The sequence below is a fragment of the Aquarana catesbeiana genome, linkage group LG08, assembly GCF_042186555.1.
Source record: "Aquarana catesbeiana isolate 2022-GZ linkage group LG08, ASM4218655v1, whole genome shotgun sequence".
NCBI lineage: Eukaryota > Metazoa > Chordata > Amphibia > Anura > Ranidae > Aquarana > Aquarana catesbeiana.
In genome coordinates, this window is record NC_133331.1 from 32,040,715 (window position 1) to 32,062,576 (window position 21,862).

The 21,862-nt window shown below is 45.2% G+C and overlaps 1 protein-coding gene across 1 annotated transcript in view; it reads right to left on the minus strand.

Moving 5' to 3' along the window:
* Nucleotides 1-17,259: 17,259 nt before the first annotated feature.
* Nucleotides 17,260-21,862, minus strand: part of LRRC27 (leucine rich repeat containing 27) — an 82,194-nt gene continuing 77,591 nt past the window's right edge. Inside the window, exons 10-11 of the mRNA XM_073595671.1 lie at nucleotides 20,734-20,860; nucleotides 17,260-17,558 (exon numbers count right to left, since the gene is read on the minus strand). Coding sequence (XP_073451772.1) covers nucleotides 17,412-17,558; nucleotides 20,734-20,860 — 274 coding nt within the window. The 3' untranslated portion in view covers nucleotides 17,260-17,411. The remainder of the gene's footprint in view (nucleotides 17,559-20,733; nucleotides 20,861-21,862) is intronic.

Genomic DNA, 21,862 nt, shown 5'->3' on the forward strand with positions numbered 1-21,862 from the left:
TGTTTTGACAGGACCAAATGGATGATATTGATTGCCAAAATAGTGTCTTCAAGATTCTTTCCAGTGGGCATGAAGCCAACCTGATCAAAACGGATTGATGGGGAACCAAACCTGTAGCAAGAATTTTAGCAGATAACTTTAGATCCACATTGAGAAGTGCAATAGGTCAGTAACTGAGTCTTTGGAGGGGATCTTTAACTTTTTTATGGATAAATGAAATATGAGCAAAGCTTCTGGTCCTAGTAACTGAGAGTTGGGGAATTAAAAGCTCTTGTAAAATGTGGGGGTCAACCGAGTCTGAAATAACTTGTAATAAGGTAAAATAAAACCTACTGGTCCCAGAGCTTTAGCGGTGTTTGTAGTCTTAATGGCCTGAATAAATTATTTTTTAGTAATAGGTCCTTATAAAGCTTCCCATATAGCAGGATCAAGAGAGAGAAGGTTCACCCGAGTAAGGTAGTCCCTGATATGTGAAGCATGAGCAGCTAATTGACACTGGGAGTGGTTAGGGGTAGGATTAAAAAGCCTTTATAATAGTTCCTAAAAGAGGCTGCAATATCTTCGATTAAGAAGTTCTGAAACCCAGATTTTGCGTTTTATTTCCTGCATAGATATTGTCTTTTCAAGCCCAAGTGTAGCTAAAATAAAAAAAACAAAAATCATTACAAGAGATATAATTTACAGTGAAGTAGGCAGTGTCCCTTGTGCCAATTCCTCTTCTGTTAGTAGAAATCCTCCTCAATCTATGCCCCCCAACCCTGCCACTGTAATGTTTCAGTGCAGCAGGGGTTAATATAGCTAACAAGCTGTCACTGACTCTCCTCAAGATAGCCCAACTATGCCTGCCCTTTCCACCCCGCTGATCCATTCATACTAGCCATACTATGAGTGAAACACAATCTATGAATTGACAAGGGCACCTATCAATCATCCACCCATCCTGTGACAACAGTGGACCATATCTGCATAATGTGTGATGGAATGGCCATTAGTGGTCTCTATCAGAAGATGTGGCAGGCTGACAGCACAGTAGCACAATTGGGAGACAGGGAAAAAGTATTGTTATCCTAGGTGGAATAGTAATGCAAGTTATGTGGTCCTGGAGAAGTTTTCTACCTGCACAGGAATACAGAGTCCTGACCAGGGGTGGCCCGTCCATTAGGGCGCACGGTGCCGCCACCCCCCCCATCGCCGCCTCCCCATCCAGGACACCGGCGCATGGATTCCTATGCGGAGGGGCTGTTTTTTTGAAGCATCGGTTAGAGCCAGAGGCTCTAATAGCCTTCAATATAGGGTGGGCTTGGGTCACAGAGAGTGTGATCTGAGCTCACCCAGGTGTGTTACAACAGCAAATAAATATTTCACATAGGTTGGACTTGATGGACTTGGTGTCTTTTTTCAACCTCACCTACCATGTAACTATGTAACACGGATTCCCCTCCCTGACAATCATGAAGCGGGTTTTGACACCGGTCACCCGATTGGCTGAAAGGACAGGCGATCCTATTGGATGCCTAGGAGGAGCTGGAAGCCGCCATGAAGGAGAGGACATTCGAAGACGAGACGCTGCACCACGCTGCCTGCCACCCTCCACATTGGGTGGCTGCTCGGGGGGTGGGGGGGGTTGTTTGCCACCCCCACTCCCCCCCCAAAAAAAAACACCAGCCGCCACTGGTCCTGACAGTGTTTCCTGTCTAGGAGAGAGCTTTTCTTTTTATCCCTTTGTATTGATATAGTCACATTGCTCTCTCCCTGAGCTTCTTCCAGGTATAGGCAAAAAAGCTGGGATTTAGTGACAGGAGGATGACATAGAGCCTGAGATAGAGAAAAAGAAAACAGATTTGAGGATGTGAAAAGGGCAGGTCTGTTTTTAGACAATGTAATTGTATTAGACAGGTCCTGATTTGTAGGAAAGTCTTCTAGGCCAATGACTAATGAATGGCTAAACACAGTACTACTGCACAGGCAGCTTGGTGCTATGGCAATCCTATATCAGCCTGAGTCATCATCAGTCACAGTTCTGGGGCATTATAGTTCTGTGTAATTCTTGGTGAGAGTATACAAAAAAAAACAAAATAAAGTACTGTATATACACTCTACATTCCTAAAGTCTGCAACACTTTCCAAGGAAGAAGAAAGTTATAAAGAAAGGGTGCGTTTTAGTCCATATGTTTTCTTGGTTGAAAATGACTGTACTCTTTATGAAGAGCAGTCAGTTAGGCTGGCCATAGACAGTTCAGATCTCGACCAGTTCATTAGGGACCGTCCAAGATTCCATGTATGGGCAGGCTGATTGTACCCAAGTTGATCAATCGATTTACACTATACTCTTCTCAGCATAAGCATTTAAAACAATTGTCCCTAGGGTTGGACTGGGTACATAGAGCCCACCAGAGGAAGTAGGGGCCCACCTTACAGTGGGGTGGATTACTGTAAAAAGGGCACAAAAGTACTTTAAAGAAGAACTTCATTAAAATAGTTGGGGACTACTTAGCAACCAGCAAGTTTTGAAACAATAAGCGTATAGAGTGCAATGGTCAATACCCCGTAAAAAAAAAAAAATATCACTAGCACCACCCATTCAGCTACCACCTGGTCCCTCTACTTCAAGCTTTGACCACCTGCCTTCATTTTCTGTTCTTACCAGCACTCTTCAATTTTAGGCTCTGTCATATTCAGTTGCCACTATGCTCTCTGATGTGCAGGTTTTACCTCCACCCATCAGTTCCCCTTATGCTAATATAAAAATCCACCTTACATTCATCAGCAGGCCCCCAATGTAAAGCCTACTTATATTCATCAGCAGGCCCCCGATGTAAATCTACCTTATATTCATCAGCAGCCCCCCCCCCATGTAAATCCACCTCATATTCATCAGCAGGCCCCCAATGTAAAGTCTGCTTATATCCATCAGCAGGCCCCCAATGTAAACCTACCTTATATTCATCAGCAGCCCCCCCCCCCCCAATGTAAATCAACCTTATATTCATCAGCAGCAGCCCCCCCCCCCATGTAAATACACCTTATATTCATCAGCAGCAGCCCCCCCCCACCAATGTAAATCCACCTTATATTCATCAGCAGCAGCCCCCCCCCCCCCCCCAATTTTATTCCCTCTTGAATTAATCAGCAAACCCCCCTCAATGTAAATTCCCCTAATACAGAATACTTTATTAATCCCAAAAGGGAAATTGGGAAATTGTTACGACAGAGACACACTGAACAAAGACAACACAGGATCACAGCAATAGACTGAACAAGATGCAAAAACACAACAAAATTACCAACAACAGCCATTAACACCAAATAACAAAATTAAAACTACACTACAAATAAAACATCCATACAATTAAAATACAACATGGAATAAATAACAGGCAAACAACCAAATACAAATAATACACCACTTTCTCTAACACCACCCCAGATAATAACCAACACAATACCAACATGCTATAAAAACAACACAAAATCCTGATCATAAACCACCAGAATTAAATCTTCACCTCCAGCCCTCACAGAAAATGATTATATATCTTGATCGCCATAGGCAAAAAATGATTTCCTGTGTCACTCTGTGGTGCATTGTGGGTGTAGCAATCTGTCACTGATAGTACTCCGCAGACTGACTAGCTTATTGTGGCGTGGGTGGGAGGAGTTGTCCACAGTAGGACGTAACTTGAACAGTCTCCTCTCCCACACTGTTGTAAAAGACTCCAATTCCAATCCAACATCACTGGCCTTGCAAATCAGTTTGTTGCGTTTGTTGGTGTTGGACACCCTAAGTCTGCTTCCCCAGTATGCCACTGCATACAGGAGAGCGCTGGCCACCACAGACTCAAAAAACATCTTTAGCATCATCCAGCAAATAGTAAAGGACCTCAGTCTCCTGAAAAAGTAGAGGCGGCTCTGGCCCTTCCTATAGAGCACCTCAGTGTTCTTACTGCTGTCCAGCTTATTATCTATGTGCACCCCCAGATACTTGTGACTCTCTACTACCTCCACATCCACTCCTCGGATGGAGATTGGGGTCACTGGTGGCTTCCTCTTTCTGAAATCTTTAAACAGCTCCTTTGTCACATTTAGATACAGATGATTAACCTCACACCACGTGACAAAGTTCTCCACCACAGTCCTATACTCACCTCATCCCCATCCCTGATACATCCCGCTACCGCAGAGTCATCGGAAAACTGTGCAGGGAATTGCTGGCTGTAAAAGAAGATATCTGAATGATACCTGTAACTGCAGGCATCATTCAGATATCCCCACGCAAAGTCTGCAATGTCATACGATGTTGGGCGGGCGGGAAGTGGCTAGGTAAGTGGATACAGCCACTACAGTCCTATACCTGGGCCAGTCAGCAAGTGCATCCTAGGTACAGGCAATTCCTTTCATATAGGCATGCATAAGTAAGTTCACTGGCAGTCCAGTGTGTTAAAGCAGCCATAGACAGATGAACATCAAGCAGCAGCCATTAATAGGAAGAGAGGATTAGTAGCCATAATGCAGGAACAGTGGTCAGATTGCATCTAATGGTAGCAAAGCAGGCAGTCACTATCAAACACTGCCAACTGTAACCAGTCATACAATGTGGAGCTCCCCCCCTTGAGATGCATAGAGCACAGCCCTCAGTGTTAAATCTGTGGCTAGAACCATAGCCGGTGGTAACTGCCAAATGCTCTCACCACTCCATAGGGTATCAAGTACCTTGTTACAGCCAAGTCCGCTGGCTCTCTCCAGCATTCCACACTGTCATCTGTACCCACCTCAGTATGAATCTTACAGATGGCACTAGCTGTTGAGGTGTGCATGATGAAGTTGCATGATAAAAAGCTGCACTAGCATCACAGGAACCCGGTGTGATGATGTAATCACGTCAACGCGTTTCACTCACAAGACCGTGAGCTTCTTCAGGGCTTCACATGTGGGTGTTATGTTGATGCGTGACATAGTGCTTTGCCAATGTTTTCAGGTGCATCAGAAACTGCACCTGACCCTGTTTTAGAAACACAGCGCACCACTATCAAACTGAATGGCACCACAATGCACTAATGAAGTTAAAGGATAACTACACCTGTGTAGTCAACACCTAAAAAGGTCTGTACCCCAAGTATATCACAGCTCTCTGGAGCACTGGCAAAAGTTTGAGTCAATGGATAAATATGATACAGCACTTAAAGACTAACAATAAAACCATTAGTGTAAAACTTAAAAAAGATAACAAATCTGATAAAAATGCCCAAATGTAAAAGTGCATAAACATAAGATGAGACTTTTTATGTGGCAATGAGGATACATACACAGTTAGGTCCAGGGCCGGCCCTACCATGGGACCAGTGGGCCCATGGTCCCAGGCAGCATTTTAAGAGGGGTGTGCGGTCACCCGTGCTGGCTGTCTCCCGAGATCTGCCTTTGGGACTGCTGTGAAAGGCTGCATCCAATAAGTGTGCAGCCCCTGTTGCCTGTGAGGCAGTTGCACACAGAGCAGATATTCACACTCGCTCAGTGTGTGACACTGTCATGTAATGTAATTGAATGCAGAGAGAGACCAGCTGTCAAAATTGAGCATTGATGTCAGGGGGTGGGCGGGACCCAGCAGCTATCAAACACCAGCCAATGGGATGGAGCCTGGGCAGGCTGCTACGTGTATGTGCCTCCTCCCCCTTTCTTAAGCAGCCCAATCATTGGCTGGTGTTTGATAGCTGATGGGTCCCACCCCCAACATCACCGCTGAATTTTGACAGCTGGTCTCTCTCTGCATGCAGTTACATTAGATGTCAGTTTCACACACAGTTTCACTAAGCATCAATATCAGCTCTGTGTGAAACTCCCTCTCCTCTGTCAGTGCCAATCAGTGCCGCCAATCAGTGCCAGTGCTTCCAATCAGTGCCCACCAGTGCCACCTATCAGTGCCGCCTATCATTGCCCATAAGTGCCACCTATCAGCGACCATCAGTGCTGACTAGCAGTGCCCATCAGTGCTGCCAATAAGTGCCCATCAGTGCTGCCAATCAGTGCTGCCCATCATTGCCAATCAATGCAGCCTATCAGTTCCATTAGTGCTGCCAATCAGTGCCAAATCAGGCCCCATCAGTGCTGTCAATCAGTGCTTTCTATTTGTACCAATCAGTGCAGTCCATCAGTGCCAATCATTGCTGCCCATCAGTGCCAATCAGTGCACTGAGTGCAGGGATGGGGCGTTGAACTCAGCAGCCAGGCACATTGTCCATGGGGGCTGGCCTGGTGGGGCACAACTGTAATCTGTTGATGTTTATTAATTCCACATGCCGATCTTTATTGTAAATAGTAGTGTGGCGATTACCTATTATACTATACTACTGGAGGTGAAATAGAATAAAAGTGTTAGGAAAAGGCCTGCTGCTAAGCACTGCAATGTGTTCCCACACCACGAAAAAAAAAGTGAAGTGCTAACTTACGGATCAGTAACTTAACAATAATGGTGGAATCCTCTAATGCATGGAAATCTCAATAGGCTTCAATATTACGACAATACCGGTCTCTAACAACGCAACTTCACATATAATACACAAACTGAAAATAAGACATACTGTATCAATTTAGCAGGTATGGTGGAAACCCCTCCCATAGATATTGGCTATAAAAAAGGTCTTCATCAGTTTATGTATTCTGCTACATACTTTTGATTAAAAAAAAAAAAAAAAAAAAATCGCAATAAGCGTATATTGATTGGTTAGCGTAAAAGTTCTAGCATCCACAAAATAGATTTATGGCATTTTAATCTGATTTTCCGATAGATTTAATTTTAGTTACCATGATATAACAATGGATGCGGGGGGGGGGCTTTCATTCTTGGGCCCAGGCAGCACAATGTCTTGGGCCGGCCCTGGTTATATATTTGGACACAGGCACAATTTTCATACTTTTGGCTCTGTAGGCCACCAGAATAAAATAAAAACAAAACAATCCAAATTAATTTGAAGTGCAGGCTTTCAACTTTAATTCAAGGGATTGAACATAAATATCAAGTACAAATTTTAGGAACTGCAACCATTTTTATACACAGTCCCCCCATTTTCAGGGGCTCAAATGTAATTGGACAAATTAATAGAATCATAAATAAAATGTTCATTTTTAATATTTGGTTGAGAATCCTTTACTGGCAATGACTTCCTGAAGTCTGGAACCCATGGACATTACCAAAGACTGGGTTTCCTCCTTCCTGATGCTTTGCCAGGCTCTAACCGCAGCTCTCTTCAGTTGTTCTTTGTTTGTGGGTTTTTCTGCCTTTAGTTTTACTTCGCAAGTGAAATGCATGCTCAATTGGGTTGAGATCAGGCGATTGACTCAGCCATTGCAGAATATGCCACTTCTTTTCCTTCAAAAGCTCCTGGGTTGCTTTTGCAGTGTGTTTTGGATCATTGTCTATCTGTACTGTGAAGCGCTGTCCAATCAACTTTGCTGCATTTGGCTGAATCTGGGCTGACAGTATATCTCTAAACACTGCAGAATTCATCCTGCTGTTTCTGTCTTCTGCCACATCATCAATAAACACCAATGACCCAGTGCCACTGGAAGCCATGCATGCCCATGCCATCACACTGCAAGCTCCACCATGTTTTACAGATGACATTGAGTGCTTTGGATCATGAGCTGTTCCAAGCCTTCTCCACACTTTTTTCTTCCCATCATTCTGGTACAGTATAATCTTAGTTTCATCCGTCCAAAAAATGCTTTTCCAGAACTGGTCTGGCTTTTCTATTCTTCAGGCTTATGAATAGTTTGCACCTTGTGGTAAACCCTCTGTGCTCTTGTGAAGTCTTCTCTTGATTGTAGACTTTGACAATGATACGCCCACCTCCTGGAGAGTGTTCTTCACTTGTCTGGATGTTGCGAATGGGTTTTTCTTTACCATAGAGGATCCTGCGATCATCCACCAGTCTCTTATGTGGATGTCAAGGCCTTTTTATGTTGCTGAGCTTACCAGTGCATTCTTCTTTCCTAAGAATGTACCAAACTGTTCATTCGGCCACTAGTTTTTGAAGCCTGTTTCACTTGCAAGAACAGCTCCTTTGAATGCATGATGTAGGTTCACAGCAGTAGATTCCAAATGCAAATTCCACACTTAGAATCAACTCCAGACCTTTTACCTGCTTGATTGAGGAAGAAATAATGAAAAAGTAGCCAACACCAGGCCATGAAACAGCTTTTGATTCAATTGTCCAATTACTTTTGGTCCCTTGACAAAGGGGCAATTGCTATTCTTAAGAGCTGTAATTCCCAAACCCTTCCTCCGATTTGGATGTATATACCCCCAAATTAAACCTGAGAGTGTGCACTTTCAGCCCATATCCATTATATAACTATAGCTTGAATATGTTTTGGTAAATACCTGAAAAAATCTAAAATTGTACCTGTGTCCAAATATATATGGACCTAACTGTATACCAGGTTGGAGTATACACAGGGCTAGTAGCATGGAGATGCAAGTTTTTCCCACTGGCATTAGCCTGTGGTGATGGTGAGACTTGCAGGGGGTTTAAAAGGAGGAGGGAGTCCAATGGAGGTTTTCAGGTCTCACTCTTCCAGGAATGTGGCTGAAAAGGCGTCTGAACCAGATAGGTGTCGGAAAGGCTTTTAGGTTAAGCGGCTTACCATCTGCTCACAAATAGGGATGAGCTTCGTGTTCGAGTCGAACCCATGTTCGACTCGAACATCGGCTGTTCGATCGTTCGCCGAATTGCGAACGTTATGGGCCGTTCGCGCTAAATTCGTGTGGCGCGTCACGGCCCATAATTCACTGCGGCATCGCAGTGCATTGCTGGCTGATGATTGGCCAAGCATGCACTATGACCCGCATGCTTGGCCAATCACAGCGCTGTCAGTAGAGAGAGCTGTAATTGGCCAAAGCCAGGGTGGCTTTGGCCAATTACGGCTCAGGGCATTTAGTACACACCCCACACTATATAAGGCCGCCTGCACGGCGGCCCTGTGTAGTGTGTGTTCCGGTGTGCTGAGAGATAGAGAGAGAGAGAGACAGTGTCATTTGATTTGAGTTAGATAGATTAGGCAGAACAGTCAGTCAGTTAGCTGCACTTACAGTGTATTGTGTATATATATGCATCCCAGGTGTTGCATATATATATATACACTGTATTCAGTTTAGCTAGATCCGTTCCTGTTATCTTCTATCTAGACTATTTACATTTAATGCAGTGCGTCCTGCTCACAGTGTTCAGCTAGATCCGTTCCTGTTATCTTCTAGACTATTTACATTTAGTGCAGTGCGTCCTGCTCACAGTGTTCAGCTAGATCCGTTCCTGCTATTTACATTTAGTGCAGTGCGTCCTGCTCACAGTGTTCAGCTAGATCCGTTCCTGTTAAATTCCTACTGACCGGCAGGCTTGTCTGGTTACAGTATATAAAGCTACCTGAAGAAAATTACAGGTGTTCTATTTGATCCTATTAGTACCACGGTCAGGCAGCTAGACTATTTACATTTAGTACAGTGTGTCCTGCTCACAGTGTTCAGCTAGATCCGTTCCTGTTATCTTCCTACTGACAGGCAGGCTTGTCTGGTTACAGTATATAAAGCTACCTGAAGAAAATTACAGGTGTTCTATTTGATCCTATTAGTACCACGGTCAGGCAGCTAGACTATTTACATTTAGTACAGTGCGTCCTGCTCACAGTGTACAGCTAGATCCGTTCCTGTTATCTTCCTACTGACAGGCAGGCTTGTCTGGTTACAGTATATAAAGCTACCTGAAGAAAATTACAGGTGTTCTATTTGATCCTATTAGTACCACGGTCAGGCAGCTAGACTATTTACATTTAGTACAGTGCGTCCTGCTCACAGTGTTCAGCTAGATCCGTTCCTGTTATCTTCCTACTGACAGGCAGGCTTGTCTGGTTACAGTATATAAAGCTACCTGAAGAAAATTACAGGTGTTCTATTTGATCCTATTAGTACCACGGTCAGGCAGCTAGACTATTTACATTTAGTACAGTGCGTCCTGCTCACAGTGTACAGCTAGATCCGTTCCTGTTATCTTCCTACTGACAGGCAGGCTTGTCTGGTTACAGTATATAAAGCTACCTGAAGAAAATTACAGGTGTTCTATTTGATCCTATTAGTACCACGGTCAGGCAGCTAGACTATTTACATTTAGTACAGTGCGTCCTGCTCACAGTGTTCAGCTAGATCCGTTCCTGTTATCTTCCTACTGACAGGCAGGCTTGTCTGGTTACAGTATATAAAGCTACCTGAAGAAAATTACAGGTGTTCTATTTGATCCTATTAGTACCACGGTCAGGCAGCTAGACTATTTACATTTAGTACAGTGCGTCCTGCTCACAGTGTTCAGCTAGATCCGTTCCTGTTATCTTCCTACTGACAGGCAGGCTTGTCTGGTTACAGTATATAAAGCTACTTGAAGAAAATTACAGGTGTTCTATCCCAGCTTAGTGCAGCTACAGGCCATTAGTATGTCTGGAAGGCCAAGAAGGAGAGGCAGACAGTCACAAGCCAATAAGAGAGGGCAAGCAGGCTCTGTGTCTAGTGCTGGTCGTGGAGACGGTGCATCCTCATCAGCACGTGGCCATGGGACACGCTTGGCCTTTTTTTCGGCAGCTGGCCATGTTGAGCCGCAACATGCGGAAGACTTGGTCGAGTGGATGACCAAGCCGTCCTCATCCTCCTCATCCTCTCTCACCCATGCCCAGGGTGCTTTGTCTGGCAAAGCAGCGGCCTCTTCCCTCAGCTCAATGTCATCAGTGACTCCTTCCCTAGCTCCACCATGTCCTCATGAGGATTCCCTCGAACTGTTTGACCACAGTGTTGGGTACATGCTCCAGGAGGATGCCCAGCGTTTGGAAGGCTCTGATGACGATACTGAGCTCGATGAAGGCAGTAACATGAGCGCGGACAGAGGGGGTGCCCAAGAAGGACAGCAATCTGGCAGTCATGCTCCCCCTGCTGCAGCATACTGCCAGGTTTGCTCCAGTGATGAGGAGGGAGGGGATGATGAGGTCACTGACTCAACGTGGGTGCCTGATAGGAGAGAGGAGGAGGAGGAGGAGGAGGAGGAGGAGGAGGAGGAGGAGGAGGCGGCAGCACATCACCAACGAGGCAGGATGCCCTCCAGGGGCCAGCCTAAGGGCAGCACATTGACTGCATCACACCCCAAAGCTCCACATGTGCAGGGCGCTGCAGTCTCTGCGCGTTATTCAAAAAGTTCTTTGGTGTGGGCCTTTTTTGAGACGAGTGCATCAGATCGCACCGCTGCTATTTGCAACATATGTCTCAAGCGTATCTCGCGTGGCCAAAATATCTCCCGCTTGGGTACCACATGCTTGACCAGACATATGTTGACCTGCCATGCAGTTCGTTGGCAAGCGTATCTAAAAGACCCACACCAAAGAACAAAGAGGATCTCTCCTTGCTCCTCATCAGCTGAGATTTCCAACCCCACTAGACCTTCAGTCCTCTCTGAGACCTGCAGTGAGAGGAATGAAGGTGTAGAATTAGGTGTGTCACAGCCAAGTACTTGTGGGCAATCTGCTTTTGGTACACCGACGTCAGATTGTACCAGGCAAATTTCCCTGCCCCAGCTGCTGCACCGCCGAAAGAAGTTTGCTCCCAGCCATCCACATGCCCAGCGGTTGAATGCTAGCTTGGCAAAATTGCTAGCACTTCAACTGCTGCCTTTTCAGTTGGTAGACTCTGCCCCCTTCCGTGAGTTTGTGGAATGTGCGGTTCCTCAGTGGCAGGTACCCAAACGCCACTTTTTCTCACGGAAGGCGATTCCGGCTCTCTACCGGCATGTGGAAGGCAATGTCCATGCCTCGCTGGACAGGGCGGTCAGCGGTAAGGTGCATATTACCGCTGACTCATGGTCCAGCAGGCATGGACAGGGACGTTACCTAAGTTTCACGGCGCATTGGGTGACTCTGCTGGCAGCTGGGAAGGATGCAGGACAAGGTGCAGTAGTGTTGGAGGTTGTTCCGCCACCACGCCTCCAAAATGCTGATTGTGACACACCTCTCTCCTCCACCCCCTCCTCTTCTTCTTCCTCCATGGCCTCTTCCTCGGAACCAGCGGTGCTCCGTAGGCGTTCAAGGGGCTACGCAAGTACGCAGGCCAAAAGATGCCATGCGGTGCTTGAGCTGGTGTGCTTGGGGGACAGGAGCCACACTGGGGCAGAGGTTCTGTCAGCTCTGCAGGGGCAGGTTCAGAGGTGGTTGACGCCACGCCAACTTAAGGCAGGAATGGTGGTTTGCGACAATGGCACCAACCTCCTCTCTGCCCTCCGACAGGGACAAATGACCCATGTGCCCTGTTTGGCTCACGTCCTTAACTTGGTGGTGCAGCGGTTCTTGGGCAGGTACCCGGGCTTACAGGATGTCCTGAGGCAGGCCAGGAAAGTCTGTGTGCATTTCCGCCGGTCATATAATGCCAGTGCTCGGCTGACGGACCTCCAAAAGGAGTTTAACCTGCCCAAGAACCGCCTAATCTGTGACATGCCCACCAGGTGGAACTCAACGTTGGCCATGCTGCAGCGGCTGCACACGCAGCAGAGGGCCATCAATGAGTACCTGTGCGACTATGGCACCAGGACAGGGTCAGGGGAGCTTGGTTTTTTTTCCCCACGCCAGTGGGCCATGATCAGGGATGCATGCACTGTCCTGTCACCATTCGAGGAGGCCACGAGGATGGTGAGCAGTGACAGTGCATGCATCAGTGACACTGTCCCCCTTGTCCACCTGTTGGAGCACACGCTGCGTGGAATAATGGACAGGGCACTTGAGGCAGAACAGAGGCAGGAAGAGGAGGACTTCCTTAGCTCTCAAGGCCCCCTTTATCCAGACAGTGTTCCTGCGTGCCCGCCGATCACACAGGAAGAGGACGAGGAGGAAGAGGAGGAGGAGGAAGATTGTGTCAGTATGGAGGTGGAGCCTGGCACTCAGCATCAGCAGCAGTCTTTAAGGGATCAGTCCCAAGAAACACATGGACTTGTACGTGGCTGGGAGGAGGTGGCTGCGGACCATGTCGTTCTTAGTGACCCAGAGGACTCCGGACCGAATGCCTCAGCAAACCTACGCTGCATGGCCTCCCTGATCCTGCAAAGCCTGCGTAAGGATCCTCGTATTCGTGGTATCAAGGAGAAGGACCAATACTGGCTGGCAACCCTCCTTGATCCACGTTACAAGGGTAAGGTTGCGGACCTTATCTTGCCATCGCAGAGGGAGCAGAGGATGAAACATCTTCGGGAGGCCTTGCAGAAAGGTCTGTGCAACGCGTTCCCAGAGACTGGGAGGTTACAAACTCCTGTTTCTGGACAACGTGTTGCTGAGGCTTCGGTCAGTCAAAGAAGGAGCGGTGGAGAAGGTGGCCGTCTGACCGATGCGTTCAGACAATTTTTTGGTCCGCAGCCCCAAGGTATGATCGGTTCCAGCAACCATCGCCAGCGTCTGTTTTACATGGTGCAGGAATACCTAGGGGCAAGATCAGACTTGGACACCTTTCCCACCGAAAATCCTCTGGGTTACTGGGTCTTGAGGATGGATCACTGGCCAGAGCTTGCACAGTATGCAATTGAGCTACTGGCCTGTCCTGCATCCAGCGTTCTTTCGGAACGCACATTCAGTGCTGCTGGAGGCGTGGTAACCGATCACAGGGTGCGTCTGTCCACCGACTCGGTCGATCGGCTGACCTTCATAAAAATGAATGAGTCTTGGATCACCACCAGCTACCAAGCACCTGATGCTGATGTAACCGAATAATTTTTTTTGAAATCTCAGATCCCTTCAAAGACTGCCTATGCTGATGCTGAGTGACTATCCCTGAGTAATTATCCTCTTCCTCCTCAATCATCACGCTGATAGCTTGTAAGAACATTTTTGGTTCTGGGCGCCACCACCAGTGCCTAAGGCACAATTTTTCAGCCCCTGTTTAACAGGGGCGTGTAATTACAATTTTTGATGTAATACTTTGCAGCAGGGCTCGTTCCTGCATTCCAACTAGAGTGTCTGTGAGGGGTTGCAGTGTTGTGGCACCAGCACCAGTGCCTAAGGCCCAATTTTTCTGCCCCTGTCTAACAGGGGCGTGTAATTACAATTTTTGATGCAATACTTTGCAGCAGGGCTCGTTCCTGCGTTCCAACTAGAGTGTCTGTGAGGGGTTGCAGTGTTGTGGCACCAGCACCAGTGCCTAAGGCCCAATTTTTCTGCCCCTGTCTAACAGGGGCGTGTAATTACAATTTTTGAAGCAATAATTTGCAGCAGGGCTCGTTCCTGCGTTCCAACTAGAGTGTCTGTGAGGGGTTGCAGTGTTGTGGCACCAGCACCAGTGCCTAAGGCCTAATTTTTCAGCTCCTGTTCAACAGGGGCATGTAATTACAATTCTTGATCTAATATTTCACAGCAGGGCCCTGTGAGGGCTTACAGTGTTGTGGCCACAGCAACACCTAAGGCCCAAATTTCTGCTGAGTATATAGGGCAGGACCCTACTTTCAAACATCTAACTTACAAACGACTCCTACTTGCAAACGGAAGGAGACAACAGGAAGTGAGATGAAATCTACCCCTAGGAAGGGAAATTCTCTCCTGTAAGAGTTAATATGGGAAAACAAGTTCTCCTTTCCACTGATGCTTTCCAATCCTTGTTCCACAAAAAAACCCAAATTTTCAAAAAACATTTTTCATTGGGACAAAAAAGTGAGGTGAAATCTTCTGAAGAGGAGGAAAGACAGCAAAACAAATGTCACAGGGGTGATAACCCTTCCCTATGTTTTCCAAAAAGCTTAGAAAAGATTTTTTGGCTGGAGCTAAACACGTTAAAAATGTTCAAAATTACAAACAGATTCTACTTAACAACAAACCTACAGTCCCTGTCTTGTTTGCACCGCCTGTATACTGCTGTTCAGAGTATATAGGGCCTGGTGGCCCCACACCTTTCCTTATTTTAATTTGGGTGCGGGGTTCCCCTTAATATCCATACAAGACCCAAAGGGACTGGTAATGGACTGGGGGGTACCCATGCCGTTTGTCTCACTGATTTTCATCCATATTGCCATGACCCGACATGACATTAAACCCGCAAGCAGTTTTAAATGAGATTTTTTCCTTTAAAAATGACATTTGGTGCAGGGACTGTTCTAAACATGGGAAACACGCGTCACTTTACAGGCATACTATAGACACCCCCCAGGTACGATATTTAAAGGAATATTTCACTTTTTTTTTTTTACTTTAAGCATCATTAAAATCACTGCTCCCGAAAAAACGGCCGTTTTTAAAAGTTTTTTTTGCATTGATACATGTCCCCTGGGGTAGGACCCGGGTCCCCAAACCCTTTTTAGGACAATACCATGCAAATTAGCCTTTAAAATGAGCACTTTTGATTTCGAACGTTCGAGTCCCATAGACGTCAATGGGGTTCTAACGTTCGTGCGAACTTTCGGTCCGTTCGCGGGTTCTGGTGCGAACCGAACCGGGGGGTGTTCGGCTCATCCCTACTCACAAAGTAAGACTACAAAGCCCTTTTTGGATAGGTTTGTTAAGTTTGTACAGGTAATTATATTTATATAATTATTTCTAGATATATAATCAACCAGTGAACAAGCCAATTAGTGACACAAACCCGTCTTGAAGAAGCAGATTCTAATTGAGGAATGTATAGGAAAGAGCTGTGACTATCAAAGCTTCTCTGTGACATAGGTTCAAGATTCTGGTCTAAAACTTTTTTTTAGCATTGACCTTTCAAGTGGTTCTCCATAAAACTCAGAGAAGAGGGCATACAACAGCAAAATAGTGTAAAGCTATAAAAGCTTTTTATATAAAACCATACTTACAGGTGCAGTGCACCGCACTTGTGCACATATAAAAATCACTTATTACCCTCTGACCACTGCCACAGACCCAGCCATATGGTGGTGTATTGTGAATCCAGCCTGTCCCAGCTGTGACGTCACTTGTGTAACGTCCTCTTCTCTCTGAGTGTTATTGAGAACACCTTAAAGGATTAATGCTATTCAGACCAAATTACATCCTTATCCCAGAGGATTTTGGGTGACCTACCTAATTTATTTTATTTTAGATCTATTGCAGCAGGGGAGTGCTAGTCCTATGGAGTGGGGGAGATTACTATATTTCTGCATTGGAACAACTACTATACAGATATTACTGAAGTCTGTTCACACAGAGTGCTGGTACACCAGTGGATTCACTTGTGATGAGCATCACCAGAATGCCTTCCTTCCCAATCCTGTGGAGTAGATGAGGGAGAACCCGAAGGCGCAATCACAAATTGTACGGTTTTACCAGGGCGTTTACTGTGAAGGCCTGAGAGTCCCCCAACGTGACGATCAACCTGTCCAGTTTGCTTTGGCATTTCCCACCTGTGGCAAAGGGCTTGAAAGACCCCTGGATGGAGAGCTCATTCCCCTGGATATTGAGGCTGACAATTTTGCACACCTAGGATGTGACAGAGGACAGGGTCAGAATGTGAAGCTCTGCCCAAGAAAGGGTCAAGTCTGCTTCTGGTGCCTCTTTGGTGATTGATGTAGGCCATGGCAATGGCATTGTCCAACTGTATTCTTGTAGAGTGTCTTTTCAATAGCAGTCCAGCGTCGAAGGGATAGTACCCTCTGATCCCTGTCCTCTTCCTGCTTCTGAACCTCTGGTACTGAAATGGTTAACACCTTTGGAGTCTTTACGCAGAAGAGCAGTACAGATGGTTTGACAGGGACCAGCCCCTCCTTCTTCCTTCTCCATTGAGAAAAGTTTTTTCATTGTTTACACTGCTTGTAACAAGATCTGTGAATGGGGGAGAGAATCCTTTGACTGATCAGACACTACCCCATTTACAGATCATGTTACAAGCAGTGTATTCAATGAAATAACGTTTCTTAATAGAGGAGCAGGAAGTGAAGGGGCAAGTCAGTATCTGTACGGTTGTTTTGCTTGAAGGCCTAAAGCGGTTATTCATTGCAATGCTGGACATACAGAGACAGGAAGAGGACAGGAATCCCTGCGATGAAGATTTCCCCAGGACCCAGTTGCCTGCACAACATACTTCCTTACAGCTTTAGTCACATCACTTACCTGTAATGAATATTTTTTTACCTAAACTTCAGTTTTATTTTTCATTAACCAGCACAATTAGGACAATAATGGCTTTGCCAGGGTCAACAAAGCCTCTGAATAATACCTTGATTTACCTTTTCATTAACAGGTTATTTACATAAAAATTAAAAAAAAAAACAGACACAGGAATTAAAAGAATAATTTTTCTGTAATTTTAAATTAACACAAAACATTTCACAATGTGGTGTGGAAGTCAATAACATAATTAAAGAACTAAGCATTCAACATATATAACTTGTTGCTTAAACCTTATTAAAACGTTTTTTTTTTTTTTTTTTTTATTAATTTGTCATCGGAAAGATGTTTGGAGGTTTTCCTCTTGGAGAGGTGGAAGGGGAAATTTCCCCTGTGAAGGCAGTAAAACGGTATTCCAGAGGTGTATTTTGTTCTCTTTTTCTCTGTAATATTTCTGCTTGAAGCAAGGTGGCCTGGAAATACACAAAATAAACCATAACACATTCATTTTTTACAGGGTTTTTTTTATTTTACTTATATTTTATTATGTTGCAAACTCAAAAAGTATAAGTTTTGCACTTTATAAAAAATGTATTCAAGTAAATATTCACACTGTATGCGACAGGAGAGAGGCACCAGACATTTTGTATTGTGACCTAAACAGCAGGACATCAGATTTTATATACACAGAAATGGGTGAATCTCTACTTTGTCTAGATTTTCTATCTGAAAAATTACAAGTAGATACAGTGGATATAAAAAGTCTACACACCCCTGTTAAAATTTCAGGTTTCTGTGATGTAAAAAAAAATGAGATAAAGATGAATCATTTTAGAACTTTTTCCACCTTTAATGTGAAAAAAACTGTACAACTCAATTGAAAATCAAACTGAAATCTTTTAGGGGGGAAGAAGTAAAAATAAAAAAATAAAATAATGTGGCTGCATAAGTGTGCACACCCTCTTATAACTGGAGATGTAGCTGTGTTCATAATTAATCAATCACATTCAAACTCATGTTAACCACTTCCCACCCGGCCCATAGCAGATGACGGCCTGGCGGTGGTTCAGTTATCCTGACTGGGTGTCATATGACGTCCAGCAGGATAACATGGCGCAGCGCGCCCGAGGGGGCATGCATCGCGCCTATCGGTGGAGCGGTGTGTCAGTCTGACACACCGCTACACCAGTCTTGGTAAAGAGCCTCTGGCGCAGGCTCTTTACCACGTGATCAGCCGTGTCCAATCACGGCTGATCATGATGTCAATAGGAAGAGCTGTTGATCGGCTTTTCCTCACTCGCGTCTGACAGTGATTGTTTATCAGCGCAGCCCCCCTCAGATGGCCACACTGGACCACCAGGGATCGCCACTAGGACCACCAGGGAAGGGGGCAACATATGGATGGCCAGGTATGTACCCCATGGCTATCCACATGTGCCCAATCAGTGCCCAATCTGTGCCAATCAGTGCCCACAAATGGGCACTGATTGGCACCATTATATTGCAGTGATGCCCAGCAATGCCACCCTTAGGGGCATCAGTGCCACCAATCAGTGTCATCAGTGCCACCCATCAGTGTCCATCTGTGCCACCTGTCAGTGCCCATCCATGCCCATCAGTGCCCACCTATGAGTGCCCATCCGTGCCACCCATCAGTGGCACCCATAAGTACCCATCAATGCCACCTACGAGTGCCCATGAGTGCCCGTCAGTGCCACCTATGAGTGCCCATCAGTGCCACCTACGAGTGCCGCCTATCAGTGCCCATCATCAGTGCCCGTCAGTGCCACCTCATCAGTGCCGCCATATCAGTGCCCGTCAGTGCAGCCATATCAGTGCCCATCATTGAAGAAGAAAACGTACTTATTTACAAAAAATGTTAACAGAAACAAAGAAAAACTTGGTTTCTTTCAAAATTTTCGGGCTTTTTTTATTTGTTGCGCAAAAAATAAAAACTGCAGAGGTGATCAAATACCACCAAAAGAAAGCTCTATTTGTGGGAACAAAATGATAAAAAATTTGTTTGAGTACAGTGTAGCATGACCGCGCAATTGTCATTCAAATTGCGACAGTGCTGAAAGCTGAAAATTGGCCTGGGCGGGAAGGTGTCTAAGTGCCTGGTACTGAAGTGGTTAAATAGGAGTCAGTACACACCTGCCAACATTTAAAGTGCCTCTGATTAACCCCAAATTAAGTTCAGCTGTTCTAGTAGGGCTTTCCTGACATTTTCTTAGTTGCATCCTACAGCAAAAGTCATGGTCCACATAGAGCTTCCAAAGCATCAGAGGGATCTCATTGTTAAAAGGTATCAGTCAGGAGAAGGGTACAAAAGGATTGGATATACCATGGAACACAGTGAAGACAGTCATCATCAAGTGGAGAAAATATGGCACAGCAGTGACATTACCAAGAACTGGATGTCCCTCCAAAATTGATGAAAAGAAGAGAAGAAAAAAAAATGGTCAGGGGGCTGCCAATAGGCCTACAGCAACATTAAAGGAGCTGCAGGAATATCTGGCAAGTACTGGCACATTGTGTGGTACATGTGACATCAATCTCCCGTATTCTTCAAAGGTCTGGGCTATGGGGTAGAGTGGCAAGACGGAAGACTTTTCTTAAGAAGAAAAACATCCAAGCCCGGCTAAGTTTGCAAAACCACATCTGATGTCTCCCGAAAGCATGTGGGAAAATGTGTTATGGTCTGATGCAACCAAGGTGGAACTTTTTTGGCCATAATTCCAAAAGAGATGTTTGGCGCAAAAAACAACACTGCACATCACCAAAAGAACACTATACCCACCGTGAAGCATGGTGGTGGCAGCATCATGCTTTGCAGCTGTTTTTATTCAGCTGGAACAGGGGCCTTAGTCAAGGTAGAGGAAATTATGAACAGTTCCAAATACCAGTCAATATTGGCACAAAACCTTCAGGCTTCTGCTAGAAAGCTGAACATGGAGGAACTTCATCTTTCAGCATGACAACGACCCAAAGCATACATCCAAATCAACAAAGGAATGGCTTCACCAGAAAGCCCATTTTTGTCCTGAAAAAACAAGGTACAATCCACCTGGATACACTAAGTGGCTGCAATGATATACACAGTTTTACTAACACATGTCAAAGTTGCAGAATTGTGTTCAGGCAATAGGATTTGTTTTACCCTCCGACACAAAAGCGTTAAAGCTTATCTTCATGCAAACAGCTAAATACAAAGCTGTAATACATAAAAGGGCTGTTTTACCGGCTGAAGGATTGTTTTTTTCTGCCCATTCAGTCCTGAGATTAACAACACTAGCAAAGAAAGAGACACACTTTTCTCTGCTATAGTTCAGTAACACTTACAGGTCTTGTCCCTCCCCCAGCCTGTGACTGGACAGTGAAAAAAGATGCAGCAGACAGATTAGGTCATCTCTCTGTCACTCTGCTTTTTCCTACTATCAGTATGTCAATAGTTAGTCCATGAGCAATGTTGAACAGCTTACTGACTACATTAATGAACAACAGTAACATTTCAGTGGGGTATCATACACAGTTAAACTGAATATGGGAGGGACTGCCCTTTAATCTCCTTTACCCAGTTAATCGTAGAAGTACATTCCAGTAAGTTGTGTCACCTTGCCCGTTCTAGTGAAATGAAAAGTAACTTACCATCTCCAATTCCTTCCTGGCTGCCTCCATCTCTTCCTGTACAGAATTCTTGGGGTTTCTCTTCCTCTCCTGCATGGCCTGGATATGCTCTCTGATGCGTTGTTCCAGTCGGAGGTCTCTGGACACTCTATGCATAAGAAATTAGAAAGTTTTACAACACAAAGATTCTCTTGTCTCTGCTAAAAGACGTTGACCTGATTTTCAAGGGATGGATGCCAAGGTGGCAGTTTTGTCAGAAAAACCTAAATTAGGATGTGGATTTGCATATTATACATACTTGGTACTTTTGTAACTATTGGGATAATTTTTAATGAAGAAGAAAGGCATCATTCTAAACAAGGGGTCTCTCTCTCTCTCCAAAATTCCTAAGCAAAGGGCAAGTTTACTGTCCTTCAGGCTTTAGGGGGGCCAGACTGTGGTCGGCGAAAATAGAAAATACCCCAACATCAGTGCACCATCATTGGTTTTATTGGGAGAAATAGTGCCCCATTGTTGGTATCAATAGAAGAACAGTGCTCCATTGATAGTGCCAGTAGGGAAAATGGTGCCCCATCAATGGTGTCAGTTGGTAAAATAGTGCTCCAAGGGCCAGATAAAGACATGCAAAGGTCCACAACTGAGCCCTGGGCCACAGTTTGGAGACCACTGTTATAGACCAACGTACTATTACTGACTAAAACTCTCTATACATGAGATTTCTATACAGTGCCTTGCAAAAGTATTCACTCCCCTTGGCATTTTTCGTGTTTTGTTGCCTCACAACCTGGAATTAACATGGATTGTTAGAGGATTTGCATCATTTAATTTACAGAACATGCCCACAACTTTGAAGATGTATTTTGTATTATTGTGAAGCAAACAACAAATAGGACAAAATAAAAGATAAAGTCAATGTGCATAACTATTCACCCCCCCTAAAGTCAATATTTTGTAGAGCCACCTTTTGCGGCTATCACAGCTCCAAGTCGCTTTGGATAAGTCTCTATGAGCTTGCCACATCTTACCACTGGGATTTTTACCCATTCCTCCTTGCAAAACTGCTCCAGCTCCTTCAAGTTGGATGGTTTGCGCTTGTGAACAGCAATCTTTAAGTCTCACCACAGATTTTCTATTGGATTGAGGTCTGGGC